The 19,707-nt window shown below is 37.3% G+C and overlaps 1 protein-coding gene across 4 annotated transcripts; it reads right to left on the minus strand.

The window, feature by feature from the left end:
• Nucleotides 1-53: 53 nt before the first annotated feature.
• LOC132031307 (anaphase-promoting complex subunit 6) lies at nucleotides 54-19,111 on the minus strand. 4 transcript variants are annotated; one of them, XM_059421215.1, is made up of 16 exons: nucleotides 18,646-19,111; nucleotides 15,143-15,277; nucleotides 14,964-15,037; nucleotides 13,997-14,036; nucleotides 13,665-13,710; nucleotides 12,676-12,755; nucleotides 12,223-12,407; nucleotides 11,933-12,058; nucleotides 5,444-5,536; nucleotides 3,999-4,124; nucleotides 2,884-2,953; nucleotides 2,619-2,701; nucleotides 2,209-2,322; nucleotides 1,247-1,346; nucleotides 1,102-1,137; nucleotides 54-399 (listed from the first exon to the last, which is right to left on the minus strand). In XM_059421215.1, exons 1-16 carry the CDS (start codon nucleotides 18,889-18,891, stop codon nucleotides 277-279), a joined length of 1,677 nt encoding a protein of 558 aa, XP_059277198.1. In that variant the 5' UTR covers nucleotides 18,892-19,111; the 3' UTR covers nucleotides 54-276. The 4 variants fall into 4 exon arrangements, with proteins under 4 accessions (XP_059277198.1, XP_059277199.1, XP_059277200.1 ...); XM_059421216.1 differs by having other exon boundaries at nucleotides 5,444-5,518; nucleotides 18,646-19,110; XM_059421217.1 differs by lacking the exon at nucleotides 18,646-19,111 and adding an exon at nucleotides 17,603-17,856.
• Between the last annotated feature and the right edge of the window lie 596 nt (nucleotides 19,112-19,707).

Below are 19,707 nucleotides of genomic sequence, written 5' to 3' on the forward strand. Positions count from 1 at the left end.
AATCTCATGCAATTACATGTTGTCTATTTAGCTATTTTACCAAGAATGGAAGATTAAAAAAAAATGCATCATATTGTGTATAAAAAAATTGTGATACCTGGTACAGTCTTTATACAGGTTTCAACTGCTAGAACTCGCTGCAGATACAAACTTCTACTGCTCCTACTCGTCTATGATACAAGAAGATAAAAGTATATCTTGTAGATTTTTTTCCTAACCTTTTGATCATCATAAATTAATAACATTACCAGAAAATTCTCTTCCTCGGGTTCCACATTAGATAAATAGACCACCAGAACGAGATCCAACTATCGGGTCAATTCCATGGCGGCTTTCATCAGCAAGAGCTAAAGTTAACATTTCTGTGCAGAACTGATCATCTGGTTTGAACCACAAAGCCTGTTTGGAAAATGGAACAGCAGACTGAATATTGATTTGTGCAAAACTCAATGTAAAACTATCAGACCAAATATCAACATTTTCCATGTCAGGATTTTCCTTCATGTTTAACTAAAATGGATCTTTTGGCTTAAAACCATATCTTATTTTTAAGAGAAAATGACAACAATGGTCCCTTGTGTTTGAATGTGGGTTCAAAACAAATCCCTTAAGTATGCACTTAACAATTTTGGTCCTTTAAGTTTTTCAAAAGTTAACACTTTTAGTCTTCTACCAAACTCTGTATGTAAGATTTGACGGGAACAATGAAAAAAAAAAAGGCTTAACTATAAACACCAACAAAGTCTCATCAAATCCTAAAATATGTAACACACATAAAGTTACACTAGAAAGTAAAAATATATTTATAAAAAACAGAAATTACACCTCAAAAAATTGCACCAGACTCTAAAAATAAATTTTAAAAAGCAAAAACTACAAAAGTTGTACATCTAAATGTGAGTTCGTGCTAATTTCCCTTTTTCATAGTTCCCGTCAAATCTATCAGATAGTTGGGTAAATATTTGATGCAGACTAAAGATGTTAACTTCTGGAAAACATAAAGGACCAAAATGTTAAGTGCATACTTAAGAGACTATTTTAACCTACACTCGAAAATGTTAAATGCATACATAAGAGACTATTTTGAGTCCGAAAACCCACCTTGTGGTAGTATGTAATAGCTGCTGTGTAATTGTTCTGCACAATAGCAAGAGCAACAAATCAAAGCCATGTTTTTTGAATATATACATCGCGAACAAGGACATCATATTCAATCAGAGAAGTTTCTTTTTCAGAGATTTATTACCTGGAGGTGATAAGTGTATGCAAGACTAGCATAAGTACTTAGACTTCTCGTAGACAATGCAAGGGCTCTCTCGTAATTTTCAATTGCCTCATTGTACCTCCTGAAAGAAAGTTTTGCTTAATGTTACCCACAGCTAAAACGTTTATCGACTTACCTTCAAACGTGAATCCAAGATTTAAATTGTTGGGTTCAGCTTTTAAAGTTCTTAACACTGAACTCACTGTACTTCTAAAAATTATGGGTTCAAAGGTTCATATGCGTTAAAATTTTATTCACATATATCTATAACGATGTTCTGTGTCAAAATATCGGTTTCAGTTGAACCAATTAAATAAGGGCTCCATCCCCCTCTGCTTACCCTTCAGGCAATACAATCTGCTTTGCTAGGCAATTTGACGTCCCTAATATTGATGGAAACTTTACACAAACAGCCGGCCGAATTCACTGTTTACTTTTCCTAGCCGGTATACATAGATTGTACACTGATTATACATAGTTATACATGGATTATACGTATACTATATATCCGACTATTTTAGTTTAAGCAATTGAGAGGGCAGCTGTTTAAGTCAAGTCTTCATATTTTAATTCCCAAAAGGATGGCCACATAGTCAATGATCTAAGGAACTAAAGAGTTCTCTCAATATCTTCCATATGATAACACTCCATTGCATGGTTTTCAAAGCAACAATGTAGTAATCACATTGCGGGTGAAGTTGCTCAGCTTTCTCCGGCTGGTAAAGTCATTAGCACATTAACCGAAACAAATATGTTGATAAGTCTTCTTAAATTTTTGAGGAACTTGTAGAAATATAAACCTCATCCAAGAATACTGTGATAGCAATCCTGAAGACATGTAACCTAGTTATCTATGTTATTTTTAGATCTAACGAGAAGGATAACAAATGGCCACCAAATTATAAGCTGTACATACAGAACTAATCGTAGCATAAGTCACTTACTTTAGTTTTCTGAGAGCATGAGCAAGATTGATTACAGTGGATTCCCACATCTCACTTAAGGAAGATGGAATGTGAGCCAATGTTTTCTCAAACCATCGTACTGCTTTCTTATACCTGAAAGAGTTAGAAGAGAGATACAAATAAAATGTTGGTAAAAGGGATAAGGATATAACAAGAGAAAGATAAACAGATATACGGGGAAAGATACTCAAGTATACTAGGCTGAACAAGACTTCAGAACAATATACCCATAATTTCCAAAACGTGAACTGTTCGAGGTTAACACAGAAAATACATGTTTTATCACTTCTAGAGGATAAATGAGAAAAATGTCATGCAGCTTTTCAAAAAAGTTAGGTTATGCAATTAAATAAAAATGCCGCAAATTTCACTAGAGTAAAAATCCTTACTCCTTCATATGATAAGCAACAACTCCAAGTTCATTATATACAAGTGGATCTGAGGGGCATATTGACTCTGCCTGCATAAAAAACTAAAGGGAAACATTATCAGCACTGTTATTTGGGGGAACTCCAGACGATCAAATGTCAAATGACTTCAGGGTGAATAACCACCACGCATACTTATGCAGACTCAGAGAAGCAGAATATTTTTCTCACAACTAAAGCATGACCGAGAATTGAACATTGGAAGCCACAGACTATGTATAGTCACCTGCTCAGCCAGTTTAAAGCTGTGAGTTCGCATGTATTCCATTCCGATGTACAAAGTAGGCAAATGGTACCTGGAATAAGAAAATTAAAGATTCAACCTGTCAAGGAAAAAGTATACCCTATAAGTAATAAGAGGGACTGCCAAGATAAGAAGTTACTCTAGTGGGCCAAAGTACAAAATTATCTCCATCATATAAAATCCGTCTTCATTTTGAGTTCATTTTTTTTTTTAATTTCTTTCAGGAATTGGGTTTAATTCATGCAACCTGGCCCCTTTGTTTGAGTATTTGTAGTATAGGTTGGTACTGTGGTTTGGGACTTGTTGGCATGGTTCGAGTTGGGACCCGAGAGGCTCGGGGTCATATCAGACAAATTTGCAGCTTGACAGCAGTGGCTGAAATCTGGTGCCCAGATCTGGTGCGAGCCGCAATCGCGAGGGGGCTACAGCGATTATCAAATGATATTATATGTCATATGGTTCAATTTTGAACGTTGTGTTAGGAATGGTGACCAATGTGAACGGAAATGGACACTAGCTCTTCAGGTGTTGGTCGCAGGCTCGCAGCTCATGAAAATACGTCGTGATGAATATAGCCAGCTGGGTTTACAGCTGGAACATTGACTGTTGAGCACACTCAAGATGCAAGTCAGATGTATATATTTTCACTAATCTTCAGTAACTATGCATGGTTAATATGCTCTGGCAGCACTGGCTCCATTAAAATATTTGTTGACATGCTGAACTTCATTTTTAATCCAATTTCATCGAATTAGCAGTTCCTTCTAAATGGCAGTCAATGTTTGGTTCCAATTTTAGAAATCACTATGCAAAACAGAGTTAAATACTACATACAGGTCAAATTAGAGTTTATTGTTTCGAAAAGATATGTTGTTGCTACATTTTTGTGTCAGCTCTAAGTTGCAAAGGGACAAAATACCCATGAATTGGAAGAATAGTCGAGTTGGATATTAGAATCGGTAGAAAAGTATTACTCCAATTTAGTATGGATGAAAGAATTAGCACAAATAGAGGTTGAAGTCTTTTCAGAAATTTGAACATAGTAGGTCCCTCACAGATACGAGAAGACAAAATTATCAAGCAAAAATAGTATTTACCCAGGAAATAATCTAGCAGCAGTGCGGTAAGCTGACATTGCCTGGTCTCCTTCTTCTTGAGCTGCATAAGCATTTCCATATCCTATCCAAGCTGAAGCAAATGTTCCATCTAAGCTTGTTGCCTTACTGCCAAATGTAAAAACTCAGAATACAAAATAAGACCTTTGACAACTGAATGTGGATGACTTATTTGTAAGCTACATTAGAATATCCAAAGAACCAGAAATATGAGATAGCACTTAACTCTCAAAGCTTAAGCACTTGCACAACTGCTAAGGTTATCCATTTTATCAGGTAAAAGTAAATTAATAAGAGTAATTCATTCAGGAAATCATATCATTTAATATCCTCAATGGAAAAAGGACCAGTCCTCGCTTCAGTGACGGAGCAGTTAAGTACAAAATCACCACCCAAAGAATATATTTTATTTACCAGGGGAAATCAGAGATCCTGAAAATCTTAGAAGAATTTCATATGTGATTCAGTCAAACTTTTGGTAGAATGTAGCTTCCAGAAAACTGATATCCACAGAAAAAAATCTCAACTGTTAAGGAGGGAAGATTCGGCTAAGAAAATTCAAAATTATAAAAATAGAGCTATAAAGATATTCTAAATTTTGAGAGATATTCTATGAAAACTTACATGTATATCACCGAATTCAATCTTTCATTCTCCAACATGGGCATTCCATTTCCCATGTCTTAAATCAGTTTTATCTTTTATTTTGAGAAATCAAAATCTCAATTTTTCCCCCAAATTTGTCCATGGACTCCGGTCAAAGTATCCGAAGTTGGTTGACAGAATCCGAGACGTATCGCGGCACCCGTCCCAGTCTCTTGTCGAGACGTGTTCGGCATCAAAAATGAAGAGTCCACGCAACTTAGTAAAAAGATGAATAGATCAACAGGTCATCCTAAAGAAGAAACACAATAAGAAAGAAGTGGACTAACAAATGAAGATAGCACTGTAATGTATCTGGAGAGTGTCCTAGTACTCAGATAGCAAATGGCACTATTTTGTTCTCCTTTTTTCTTTTTAACACCTTTAAAGCCAAATTCAAAGAAATGACCACTTCTCGTTCAATTTTTGTTCGCCTTACATTCAACGCACATGATTCCTCGAAGTCATTTTGCTTCACCCAAGCAAAGTGAGGACCCCCTTGCTTCCCATCGCATCATTAATTTAAGCATTAGAATAATCACTTTTAATATCACTACCCACCACTCAGATTCTTACGTCGACGTGTTTTCACTAAAACTATTGTCTCATATACCAAAAGAGTTGCATAAGACAACGAGAGCAGAAAAACAAAACCCATCTCCAAACCTTGAAGAAAATGTTTGACCAGAAATATTGTCACGAAACAAAAGAAGTTCCACAAGAGAGAAAGAGGGATAGAATTGCAAACCCTTTTCTTCACGACAAGATGACATAAATATTTGTACCTAAAATAGCGGCGTGCTTGGTCATATTTCTTGATACAATAGTAGTAGCAACCGACAGCGAACCATGACAGAGCCCTGAATAAACAGCATGGTCTAGTGAGCCAATTAGATTCAGAACAGGTTCTAGAACATAAAATAAAATGGTAGTTAATGATATAATAGCAATTTTCACCACAAATTGTTGACATAGAAAATGAATAAAACTTTTCATCACTCCAAACAAATGGTAACACCTTCTCTCCAAGGCCATTTTATACTAATCTATCCACCAATAGGCTAGTCCATTCTTGTAAATGATGCAATACAGAAATTCAATACTGCACACATTTCAGACTACGAGTTGTTATCTACAAAACTGACACCTAGCAGTGGAGATTCCTATCTGATAGTTATCTATTCAAGTGACACTGGTACTTTTGCCGGTGGAAGATAGCAGTATCCACTGGAATATAGACCTACATGCAAGCTGGCTCGAACACCACTGTTCTGGAAAAAAGACCGAAAAATGATTGACATGAAAGTCAAAACTTGAGCTAATATTTCAACTCTTGACATGCTTAATTTTGAATAGTTTGCCAATCTTTCAAATTGATTTGTCTAGATTTTCTCTTGATTCCACAAATTGACTGGTTAATAGTGGCATGCTGGAAAATAGACAGAACTCAGTTTGGTATACCTTTTTTTTTTTTTTTTTTTTTTGAGAGGGTAACATAATTGGTATACCTTTTACTGAAGAATGAAATCATATATGCAGTTATTATCAGTTTAAAGATTTGCATTAGTTACAGTGCTTAAGCTGAAGATACTTTTTCAAAGTGTGGACCATTTGGGTGAAGTGTTAGCACTGAATTGGTATAATTTCGCTAGGCAAAGTCGTAATACCGAAAGAGTGTACCATAAAAAGGCTGGGTTTGCAGATTTCACATCAACTGGAATAGATTCTAAGGTTGGGTGTGGGTCTAGAGTGGGCAAGTTGCTGAAGCAGGGTATATCATGCTGTCATTATTTGGTTTTACTTTCCTATTCCTCAACTCTATTATGTTTTCTTTTACCATTCTATTGAATACATCATGTTGAATATTTTACATGAGAAAAACAAGTGATGTTAGATTAGTTCTAAACTGTCAAAGTATCACTTGATTGACATATCGGAATAGCAAATTTATTTGAACTCCCAACTCGAGCCCCCACCATCTCTTGATTGTTTCCATTTCTATTGAATAACATATAGGTTAAATGTCACCACGAAAAGAGATCTTTGCATGTGAAAGAGTTGGTTTTTTTTATGTGATAGAAAACTCATGTGCCAATTTTAGTTGGATGACTTTCTATTACTTGGAGCCAAAGAATGCTCAATTACTTGGAGCCAAAGAATACTTGGAGCTAAAGCATGCATTGCTTGGAGCCAAAGGATGCTAAGATGTGGAGGATAATTGAAATGCCCATGTAGCACACTTGGAGCCCAAGTCATTGTTTGCCTATAAAAGAATAGGCAATTCTTCTTTGTTCATCATTCCAAAAATTCATAAATCCTTTGTAGTGAGTAGAGAGTTGAGAGAGCAATTCTCTTAAGTGTAATTGGGATCTCTCCCCTTTCTTTGTTAATAATATAAAGGCAACTGTTCTCTGGTAGACATAGGATCATTTTGATCCAAACCACGTTAAATCTTGTGTTCTTTTTTTTACGTTTCTGCTAACAATTGGTAGCAGAGCGTTAGGACTCTTTGAAGATCGAAGGAGGAAGAACAAGAAAAGATGAGTTCCATGAAGTTTGAAATCGATAGATTCAGTGGATGCAACAACTTTAATATCTGGAAGATCCAGATGATGGCGTGACTGCGGAGGGAAGGTTCAATCTATGCTATTGACGGAAAGTATCCCGATGGTACATCGGCTTCCGACAAGGAGAAGATTGAAGGGGATGCATTGAGTGTGATCCAATTGTCCCTTGCACCTAACGTACTTTGTGAAGTGAGTACAAGTACCGAAGAGACGGCCAAGCGGTTATGGGACAAGCTACAAGGGCTTTACCAGGACCGATCAATGACAACAAGGATGTTGTTACAACGGCGCCTTCACACATTTAAGATGGGGTCAGGTACTTCGTTACAAGATCATTTAGACGCGTTCAATAAACTTGTCATGGACTTACAGATTGCCGGCATTAAAAAGGACGAGGAGACGTTTGCATGTGCTCTGCTATTTTCATTGACGTCAGGATATCGTGATATTGAGAATTCAATGATGTATAGCAAGGAGCCTATCAACCTTGAGCAAGTGCAGCAAGCACTTAACTCTAGTGATGTGAAGAGGCATTTCGAAGGAGACAGAGATGATCAAACAAGTGGGCACTTTATGAGAGGCCGGACTAGCCAACAGGGAAGGAGCAAATCAAAGCACAGATCAAAGTCTCGTGTGAACAAGAAGAATCATTGTTAGGGCTGCAGCAAGGGCAACTTGAACGAGATTGCCTAACGTCAAAGTCCAAGTAAAAGGCGAGTGCATCCACAGTTGAGCAGGTACATGATTCTGATAATGAATATGTACTTACAATATCATGCAATAATGAAAGTTATGGAAACAAATGGGTGTTAGACTCTGCTTGTACTCTGCATATGACGTTCCGAAGAGACTAGTTTAGCATGATGAGAAAAGTGGAGGAACCGTAGTAATGAGCAATAATGCAACTCGTGCAATAGTTGGCATTGGCTCTGTTCGGGTTCGCTGCCATGATGGAACCGTGAGGACTATATGTAATAGTCCGTCATGTTCCTGATCTGAAGAAGAATTTGATCTCCCTGGGTACTCTGGATGAACAAGGCTACAAGTACATGAGCGAAGGAGGAACTATGAAGGTGACTAAAGGTTCTTTAGTCATCTTTGAAAAACAGGCAAAGATGGAGGATGGCCTTTACACATTGGCGGAGAAGCACCATTGTTGGCTCGCAAATGCATCTGATCTTATCTAATGATGACAAGGCAAGATTATGGCACACGAGATTGGGTCGTATGACGAGCGTGCGGATCGGAGATGTTGAGCAACCGTAACCTTTTGAAAGGTGAGAAGATCAAAGACACTCGAATTTTGTGAGTACCTTGCGTTCTAGGAAGCGAAGAAAGAAGGTGAAGCACAAGACAAGTTGTCACCAACATCGGCAAGCACAAGACAGGAGGGGTGCTAAACTACATCCATTCAGATTTATGGGGTCCGTCTAAAATTCCATCGAAGGGCGGAAAGAGGTATCTTCTCACTTGTACTGATGATTTCTCACGAAAGGTTTGGGTGCCTTTTTTGAAGGCAAAAAGTGATGCTTTTGAAGCATTTAAAGAGTGGAAGCTTTTGGTTGAGAATCAATTGGAGCAAAAAATCAAATATCTTAGTACAGACAATGGCTTGGAGTTTTGCAGTGAAGAGTTTAATGATTTCTGCAAGGTTCATGGGATCTCAAGACATAGGACTGTCAGGCACACCCCACAGCAGAATAGAGTTGCTGAGAGAATGAACAGAACTCTTCTTGAAAAGGCTCGTTGTATGCTCCTACAAGCCAAAATGTCTAAAATATTTTGGGCTGAAGCAGTTCACACTGTTGCTCATATTGTCAATCGATCTCCAACATCGGTGATTGACTTTAAGACTCCGAATGAGGTACGGTCAGGTGAACCCTCTAACTATTCATACTTACGAGTATTTGGGTGCCCAGCGTATTATCATTCTAATGAAGGAAAGCTTGAACCAAGGGCTAAGAAGGCCATATTCGTAAGGTACGTGGATGTAGTAAAAGGTTACAAACTTTGGTGTTTGTCTTTACTCAAATTTATAAGTAGTAGAGATGTCACCGTTGATGATTCCTCTATACTTGATCCTAGTAAAGTTTCCGTGGAGTTTTTAGGAAACGAGAACAACGAGCTTCCGGTGGAGCTTACCAAGAAAAAGAATCAAGAGACTCAGGTTAAAGATGAGTCAAATGATGTAGATCTTGAAGAACTTGCTGTCAATGAACCATACACAATTGCGAAGGAAAGGGAGAAGAGGCAGATACGAAGAGCGAAACGCCTTATAGATCAAGCAAACCTGATTGCATATGCGTTCGTAGCTGCAGAAGAAAGATTAAGGATCTGGAGCCCTCCTCGTATGTCGAAGCAACTTCTTGCAAGGATGCTGCAAAATGGCGGTTAACCATGACCGAAGAGATGGAGTCTCTTCACGAATCGAACGGGTCTTAGTGAAAAGGCAAAAGGGGAAGAGGACAGTTGGATACAAATGGGTCTACAAAACGAAAGAAGGAATTCCTGAAGTGGAAGATGCTAGGTTCAAGGTGAGATTGGTTGCAAAGGGTTTTAGTCAGAAGGAGGGAATTGACTACAATGAGATTTTCTCTCCAGTCGTGAAGCATAGCTCAATTCGCGTGCTACTAGCATTGGTTGCACAATTTGACTTGGAGTTTCAACAGCTTGATGTCAAAACTGCTTTCTTACATGATGATCTAAAAAAGACAATCTATATGGATCAGCCTGAAGGTTTCCTAGTTGAGGGAAAAGAAGATCATGTATACCAACTGAAGAAGTCTTTGTATGGTTTGAAATTGTATGGTTTGAAACAATCCCCTAGACAGTGGTACAAGAGGTTTGATGCATTCATGACTACACATGAATTGTCAGAGGTGCGTTTTGATAGGCTGTGTGTGTATCACAAGAAGATGTCTCGTAACTCAATGATTTATTAACTGTTGTATGTTGATGATATGCTTATTGCTGCTAACAACATTACAGAGATAAATGCTTTGAAGAAACTGTTGAGTAAGGAATTTGACATGAAGGATTTGGGAGCTGCAAAGAAAATCCTAGGTGAGGAGATTTCAAGAGAAGACGGCGTTGTACATCTTTCTCAGAAGAGGTACATTGAAAGGATTCTCGAGAGATTCAATATGCATACGTGCAAGCACAGCGTAAGTACACCATTAGCTCCTCATTTTAAGCTTTCAGATTTACAAATGCCTCAGTCCGAGGATGAGGTGGAGCATATGTCAAAGGTTCCTTATGCCAGGGCAGTTGGTAGCATTATGTATGCTATGGTATGCACACGTCCAGATATTGCTCAATCTGTAAGTGTGGTAAGCAGATACATGTCCAACCCAGGAAAGAGGCATTGGGAAGCTGTCAAGTGGATATTGAGATATCTCAAGGGAGCTTCTGATGTTGGTCTGACCTTTCAAAAAGGTGGTGGAGGTATTTCAATTCTCGGTTATGTGATTCGACTATGCAGGGGATCTTGACAGAAGGAGGTCCACAACTGGATACATCTTTACTCTTGTTGGCAGTGCCGTTAGTTGGAAATCGACTCTGCAGTCGATTGTCACTTTGTCTACGACAGAAGCAAAATACATGGCAGCAGCGGAGGCGGTGAAAGAAGCTATCTAGTTGAAAGATTTGGTGGCGGAATTGAGTTTGGTTCAGCAGGAATCAACCCTTAGATGTGATAGTCAGAGTGCTATTCATCTGATTAAAATCAGAGATTTCATGAGCGCACTAAACACATTGATGTCAGATTTCATTTTATTCGAGATGTTGAAGAGGGAACTATCAAGGTCGTGAAGGTTATCACAGACGATAACGCTACAAACATGTTGACCAAGATAGTCCCGCTCGCTAAGTTTGCACACTGCAAGGACTTGGCAGAAGTACGCATCAACTGATGCAACTCCGAAGGGAACAGTTGTTAGGTGGAGGTGGTATGTTCAACAATGGTTTGATTCTTCTTGTTTCTTACAACGGGGTTTCCCGGTAAGCTTAGAAGTTTTGGCCAGAGTTGTTCATTCGCATGCTCGGAACGCAAACCAAGGTGGAGATTGAAGGAGTTGGTTTTTGTTATGTGATAGAAAACTCGTGTGCCAATTTTAGTTGGATGACTTTCTATTACTTGGACCCAAAGAATGCTCAATTACTTGGAGCCAAAGGATACTTGGAGCCAAAGAATGCATTGCTTGGAGCCAAAGGATGCTAAGATGTGGAGGATAATTGAAATGCCCATGTAGCACACTTGGAGCCCAAGTCATTGTTTGCCTATAAAAGAAGAGGCAATTCTTCTTTGTTCATCATCCCAAAAATTCATAAATCATTTGTAGTGAGTAGAGAGTTGAGAGAGCCATTCTCTTAGGTGTAATTGGGATCTCTCCCCTTTCTTTGTTAATAATATAAAGGCAACTGTTCTCTGGTGGACGTAGGATCATTTTGATCCGAACCACGTTAAATCTTGTGTTCTTTCTTTTACGTTTCCGCTAACAGCATGAATAACACTCTTAACTCTATTGATCTTGAAAGGAACTCAACTTCCAGCAAAAGCTATGAGTAGAATCATAATTTTCTTGATTAATAAGAATTTGTTGTACTTTAAGCTTATTCAGCGAAGAAATCTTCATGCAGTAGGCCTTGTGAACGAAGATGCAGCAATATATTTTTCAAAACTCCAAGACCAAACTCAAGCTTACTCACTTTTGAGGATAATCCTTCACTAAATTGCAAGCCATAAGATACAGCTCATTGGAATGTCCCAACTCCATTGCTGCTGCTAAGTGCACCAGGGTACACTTGAGGTGGAATGGATCCTTTTCAAGCAATCTGTATTTTATCATGTACCAAAGGATAAGAGGAAAATGAAACAGTCACCAAATTTCAAGCAGTGACGTAAACAAGGTACCAAAATACATGTGCTCAGTGTAGCATAAAGATCAAGCAAAAGCAAAGAAGGACATAATTTCCTTTCTGGTGGGTCACCAACTTACTCAGATGTTAGTTCAAAGCATTTCTGATATTCCCCACATTGATGATAGTACTCGGCTTTGCAGGCCAAAAGATCAGTGTTGGCTTTAAGCGTACACAAAACAGATTTGTCCGACGGCTTTGTATTAGGTCCACCACTCTGTTCCAGCTCTCTAAATTTGGCTTCCACCACATTTTCTTTATCATACTGGGAAGCACGGAAAAGAAAAAATTATTCCATCGAAGAATAAATGGATACGCAAAACATAAAATCAAAATTATTCTATGCAAATGATAAAACATTTCAACATTTCTGTAAAAATTCAAGTAGAGCTATTTCTGTCTATTTATCAAAAAACATAAAGTACCAAATTCAATATTCTGTTTTTTAATTGAGTGAAACACAAAAGTTAAGTGTTTATGATCCACAAGGAAGGTCATATGGAATACAAAGTAGTCTTATAACACGTAATTACCTTCTTTATCAAACACGAATAGAATGAAGAAAGCCACCCATCTTCAGGACCAAATTGCAAACATGAGAGCAGGTTTCTCTCTGAAATTTCACTAGCGATTGGATTTGTCAATTTTTCATAATAATGCCTTCAACAAAGATTACATTAACACAATAATACCATGATCTAAAAAATTTAGCAGTTTTCAATAATAGTACCAACAATAAATAGCATTATAAAAGGCAAAAGCATTAAAAACACCACAATGCATCAAGGTTTTAAGTGCAAAACACAACTAAAGCACAGGCCTTAGTAAATAAAGGTGCAAAAGGAAATAAATGAGAAATATAAATGTGATCTAAAGAATAACTTTAACACGAATAATACTTATAGGACAAAGGAATTTAAGAAGCTACAGTTAAATGGGAATATAAATCATATCAATTGTTTCAAAACAATTCAAAATTTCTGATTCTAATGCTTTTTTTTTTTTTGAGAAGGAAAAAATTTCTGATTCTAATGCTAAGAGACAATTTAATTTTCCAATTTAGGTTTAGTGGCTACTTCCATACTAAAGTTCTAACTTACTATTTCTAATGACTCACATATTTATTATTACGTTTCTTTATCAATTAGTGTATCACTTTGCCTTCTTATATTTTTCAACTAGAACTTCTCCAGTTATATATATTGTTTAGTTCCACCCCCTAGAAGATCGTGCTTATAGGCGATGAGGAGGATCCCTTAGTCTTGCTGCCTACATAGATGCTCCCTAAGCAACGGTGAGCAGCCAACTGCCACTGCACAGCCTTTAACAGCACTGAACAATGAACAATAATAGAAAAGAGAATGTTTCTTACTTTTAAAAACACACACCAAGGATTTTTGGAGTACAATCAACTTAGTCTCCAAAAGTACTTGCATTGCTTTAAGACATTTTGATTCTATAAACTAGCTTGTACAATTTCATAGTTCCAAGAAGGTCCACTTTGACCAGCAAAGGTACTCACCTTCATCACAAGTGAGCATGTGATTCTCTATCAGACATTCCAATGCCTGAAAATGAGCATAGATGAATTTCGTAAAATTGTCATGGAATTGAAAATTGAAAGCATACTATGAGGCTTCTATCATTGGGAAAAACATGAATATAAGATAACTAAGTATCTTCTAGAGTTTTACCGTATAACTGGCTTCTAATACAGTAATTGCCAGGATTTATCCCCCACAACATCCCAAAAGGAGGGGGGGGGGGGGGGTTGGGGGAAACTAAACAAGAAACCAAGAAACATACACTTCCATCAACTACAGAAGCAAGACTGCTACAGCAAAACTTACATACCTCATAACACAAAGGATCAGCCTTGATAGCAGCTTTATACCTACAAGTGTCATGGAGTTATAACAAGTCAGCTCCTCCCAATAATATAAACGAATATGCAACCGCTAGACCAATATTAAGAAATAAGGAAAGACAGCCCAGCACATGATGGAACTGTCATTCCTTAACTTCAGATCCAATGATATCTCTTGCAATACAGTTTAACTTGAGACAGAATACGTCTCTTTCATTCCTGATCAAATAGGACCTTCAAGATTCATTTTCTAACCTAATTCAATGCACAAGAAAGTAAGGAACTGAGAGGTTAGAAGATGGGATTGCTGACGATCAGAGATGCTGAACACAAGAAAAAAGACAAGAGGATAATTTGTTCCTACAGTTACATTAAAGGGAACCCATAACTTCTTTATTGTAGTAACAAACAACAAATGAAAGAAGAGAAAAGAGGGAAAGCATGGGGTCCATAAACAAAAGGTTCATCCGTAAGATAGGAAATAGTCAAAAGTTAACTACTTCTTTTTTTCTTTCTTTTTTTTCAACTGGTACTAGTCAAGAGTTAACTACTTCGATACCATTCATTGAATAATTTGCTCCTTCTGAATGTTACTCTTCTTTTGAGTTTAAGAAACTACCAGAAATCAGATGTAAGGAGTTTAAATACTACTGAAACCACTTTTATCCCAAGGATCCCAACTACCACTTTTAAATTTATTCATTCTTTGCTTATTTTCTTTGCTAATACATATTTAAATTAAATGTGGAAAGTCACTGTGCCTCATTTTCTGTACTTTCTATCATTTCTTCTCCCTCATAACTAGTCTGAAAACATGATTACCAGCCAAACAGAAAACATAGCACCGAACAATCTCTCCTATTAATGCCCTTACACACAAGAAATTCAAGCCAAATCTGTAATCCAAAATTATGGCCATGAACATCAGAGTCTTATATCCAAACTATCACTAACCATAGTCGAGCCTGAGCACGATTCTCCAAAGCTTCATATGCCTTGCCCCTCAAAAAGCATATAGCTGATAAAATCTGTCAAAAATTTACACAGAGCATTTTGATTCTGTGGAAAAGTAAGGATTCATAACAGATTCCACCGGAAAACCCCACTAGGTCAGGGAGAATGGAGAAACTTACATTTATTTCACGATCTTCACCATCCTTGTCTAAATACATGCTGTTGCACTCCCTTGTGTCAGTAATATTTCCATGTTCATCCACTTTAGCATCACCCAGCATAAGAAGACATTGATCCCACTCCTTCAATTCTTCCTAAAAATACAGAATTATAAAAGGAACTTTAAGCAAATTATTTTAGAACATGATAGGATGAAACTTGCTGAGCTTAATGTTTAGTCTGGCTAATTACTTGTATGTTAGTGTTTGGATAAGTACAAGATTATGATGACCTCGTAATTTGGAGAACCCCTAATTATTCTTGAGAGAGACATATTTAGTAGTGGAAATATGGACCCAATTCTTTAGGGATTGAGGCTCCGTCAACTGATACATTCGTAATAAGATCCTAATTTATGGGACAGATACTATACATTAAAACCAAATCAGAATCATACTTAGGAGCGTGACATGTTGATAACTGAAAGAGGAATGCTGGCAACCTACATAGAAATGGTAGCACCTTGACCAATGTAAGCAGCCATTATGGAAGGCAAAAAGCGAAAAGAAGCACAAATGTCTGTTGGACTTTAAGCGCAACACGCAAATAAAGCATGGGATTCTAAGAAATAAAGATCAGAATATGTAGTAGTTCAAGTATCAATGTATAATAACTAGAAAAACAAATAACAATTATATAAATCATTTTAAAAATTAGAATTAGGTGAAATATTTATTGTTTTGTGCCCTCTCTTTAAGACAGTTGGACTCTGAGACACACGCCTTTAACACCTTTGTATTTGCACTGAAGCACCGCCCAAGCGCGTTGAAGCGCTCAACCTGTTTGCACGTAGTTTCATGGGTTACGCATGTGTCAAGCGGGACTTCGACGACATTAGAAGGTTAGTGGGGCTTGTCAGGCTGGGCATACTATCACCTACCAAGTTGTTGAGTTAAATGCAGCTGGTTAGTGTGGCTGTGGTAACTGTAACACTTCAAGTTAGCGCAGACAAACAAAGAAGGATAGGACTAGAATCTGACCCACTTGTTCAGTTTATCTTTTTTATTAGAATTGCTAGTTTTCTTTATATTCTCACTGAATAAAAGAGAAATTACAAGGTTTCAAGAGTGTGGTAGCTCGATCCTCGATAGAGTGGCGACGCTGTGAACGGATGGATTAGGCGAAAAGGGGAGACGGGGATCACCACCTATAACAAGCATATGCTTTCAAGTCTAGATTTTCACACTCAACTTTCGCCATATAAGGAAATAGACTGTGGTTTGATTCCACAGCATGCTCCTATTATCCCATCAATCAATGCCCGGTGCACAAAAACAAGAAAGAGGCTCGAGGTTATAGTATAGACAGGGAGTGAAAGTCATAATAATACTTGGGATGGGAAAAAGCGGTTGATGCTAAAAACACGGGGTTTCATCAAGCTTTCACATTTTCAATCGACCTTACCAAGATATGATTGAATCCCTTAAATATTTTAACAATCTGACAAATGATTGCAACCCTTGAAATTTAACATCTGAATCAAGTCCCAAACAATCTAGGAACATATGAAGTCTTACATAACAGGTTCCAACGCATAACAGCTTAAACTACAATTCTTTGTCTAGCGTTTGTGCTCCATTTACTACTAATAACTAAACCACAACCACACATAATTCCATATCATATGACAACCTAGAGGGTAGAGGCTGAAGCTACTTTGCTGAATCACCACTTCTGATGTTAAAGCACAACAAGTAGCCAGTCTAACTCAATTAACAGCTAGGGAGTATCACTAAACATGCTGAATCCCCAACAACCCTATTTAAATAAGCGCAAAAATACAGTTCTTTGGGGTAGTTTTCGAGCCCCACTTTGTTACTATACCAAAACTATAATCCATGTTATCTGGATAAACTAGAGCCTAAGCGTACTCACGTTAAATCACCACTTAGGGTGTGTTTGGTATGGATTTTCCAATTTTCCCATGTTCGGTTGGTCAAAATAATTTGGAAAACATTTTCTCTAGGAAAACAACTTCCATAAGTGACCTGCCAGCTCATCGTCTCCTCCCACCCCCGACGGACCCCAACCTCATCCCACCCCCTCCACCCCAAAACTCCCATCCCCCACCCCATCCCATAGTATTCTCCTAGATTACATAAAATGCTTTTGGGACATTATTCTAAACCCAATTGTTTTCCAAGAAAACATTTTCCTTCATACCAAACATACCCTTAATGTTAAAGTAGAATGAGTAAGTAGCGTGTTACTCCATTAACACTTAAACAAAAATAGTACCAAATTATACATTAGATCCCACATAACCCTATTTATACAAGTGCAAAAAGACACAATCTTGGAATAAAATAGGCCTAAATGGAGGCAAATAGACATCGATATGTCCCCAATTAGCTCGAAATAGAGAAATGATTCAGAAATTAGCAACTGAAAAATTAGTAAATGTAGAAAAAGGATCATACAAGGCACTTGGCGGCGAGGTATCTGAATCTTAGGTCTCGAAGGACGATTTGGGAAGCATTAAGGAGGTGAAAAGCACGATGATAATGTCTCCCAAGATACAAAGCTTGTGCTTGCACTTGCATGTATATATCAGCTGGGTCTGAAGTAATTGTGGGTACTTAATCAGCAAAGAAAATGGCTGAAGAATATAAATGTTTGCTCACACAATCTCGAACAACACCTCGTAATCTTTCTATTTCTTCTTCCCTCATTGTATCATAGTTTGTATGTATAGCAATTTCTATTCCTACTTCCCAAGTTCATTGTTTCCTCCCTACCCACCCAACACCCCTAACCCCCACCCCTTGACCATCCCCCCCCACTCTCTCCACCCCCAACCCCTTGACCATCCTCTCCCTCCACACACTCTCCACCCCCCCCCCCCTCCCCCCAAAACCCCCACTCTCCACCCCATCCCACTACATAGTGTTTTGTTAGATTACATGTAAATGATCTTGGATAATATTTTTTTGCTTACTTACCAAACACAAGAAAATAACTAAGAAACCCACTTATTTTCCTAAAAAACATTTTGCAAGAAAACATTTTCCTTCATACCAAACAAACCCTTAATGTAAAAGGGTAAAAGTACTATGAGTAAGTAGCCTGTTACTCCATTAACACCCAAACATGAACAGTACTAAATTACACATTAGAACCCCAGATAACCCTATTCATACAAGTGCAAAAAGACACAATCTTGGACCAAAACGGGTCCAAATAACGCCAAATAGACATCAACAAGACCCCAATTAGCTTGGAATAGAAAAACAATTCACTAAATAGCAACTAATGAATTAAGTAGCTTGTTATTCCAAACACAAATAGTACCAAATTACACATAACCCTATTTATACAAGTGCAAAAAGACACGATCTTGGACAAAATGGGTCCAAATGGAGACAGCTAGACATTCGAAATGACCCCAATTAGCTTGAAACAGACAAATAAATTCACCAAACAGCAACTAAAGAATTAAATTAATTGTAAAAAAGGGTCATACGAGGCACTTAGCAGCGAGGTATCGAAATCTTAGGTCACGAAGGACAATTTGGGAAGCATTAAGAAGGTGAAAAGCACGGCGATAATGTCTCCCAAGATACAAAGCTTGTGCTTGCATGTATATATCAGCTGGGTCAGAAGTAATTGCAGCAACTTTATCAGCAAAGAATATAGCTGAAGAATATAAATGTTTGCTCACACAATCACGAACAACACCTCTTAGTCTCTCTATTTCTTCTTCCCTCATTGCAATATTAGTTTGTTTGTATGCTAATTGAGGATTGACTGTGAAGTTTTGAGTTTGGAAGTTGAGTGTTTTGGGAGTTGTGGAATGATTGGGGGAAAAGGGTGTTAGTCGGATTTGGGCGGAAGAGAAAGGTGAAAGAGCGGGAGGGTTTTAGATGGGTTTTTGAAAAAACATATGCCTGATGAGGCTACCAAAATTCAACGCAATTTTGTTGAGGTTCTTGCCCGTTGTTTTGTGTGGATTGTCCCTTTAAGGACCTGTTTGGAAAGCCACTCAGGTAATTGGAATTGAGTATAATTACACAGTTTAATCTATTTATTTGATCAAATATTTACTTAGTTAGGTGAGAATTGATTGTAATTGAAAGGGTGTAATTATACACTCGAATTTTCAGGGGTTGAGAATTAGGTGTAATTACACTCTGTAATTATACTTTTTTTTTTGTTTTTTTTTTTTTTAATTGCTTTTACTTTTTAATTTATTTTTATTTCTATTATTTTAACATCTTTTTTATTTTACTTTATAATTATTTTTACTTTTAAAATATATTTTTATTTCTATATTATTTATCTCATTCCCAACCTTTACTTCTTGTGATTTCATGTAATTGCTCGTTTTTTTATTTTATTCATTTAGCATAATTGTGTGTTTATTCTAATTTTTGAAATTACACCTTTAGTATGAAAGAATGAGTCATTAACAAACTTGGCATATAATGAGTCATGTTATTAAAGTAGAATTTTGTTGTGAATGACGTTATAGACTTATATTTTTCCTTTCTTTTAATTTATATTTATTTAGTTACGTTATAACTTA

The sequence above is a fragment of the Lycium ferocissimum genome, chromosome 9 (assembly GCF_029784015.1).
Source record: "Lycium ferocissimum isolate CSIRO_LF1 chromosome 9, AGI_CSIRO_Lferr_CH_V1, whole genome shotgun sequence".
Taxonomy (NCBI): Eukaryota; Viridiplantae; Streptophyta; class Magnoliopsida; order Solanales; family Solanaceae; genus Lycium; species Lycium ferocissimum.

Excerpts from the sequence above, each read along its gene's own strand:
- LOC132031307 (XM_059421215.1), bottom strand. The coding sequence starts at position 18,891 with ATGAGGGAAGAAGAAATAGAGAGACTAAGAGGTGTTGTTCGTGATTGT. Across the intron at positions 12,756-13,664 it reads CATGCTCACTTGTGATGAAG|AGAGAAACCTGCTCTCATGT; the intron begins GTGAGTACCTTT and ends GTGAAATTTCAG. Across the intron at positions 12,059-12,222 it reads TGCTTTGAACTAACATCTGA|ATTGCTTGAAAAGGATCCAT; the intron begins GTAAGTTGGTGA and ends GATAAAATACAG.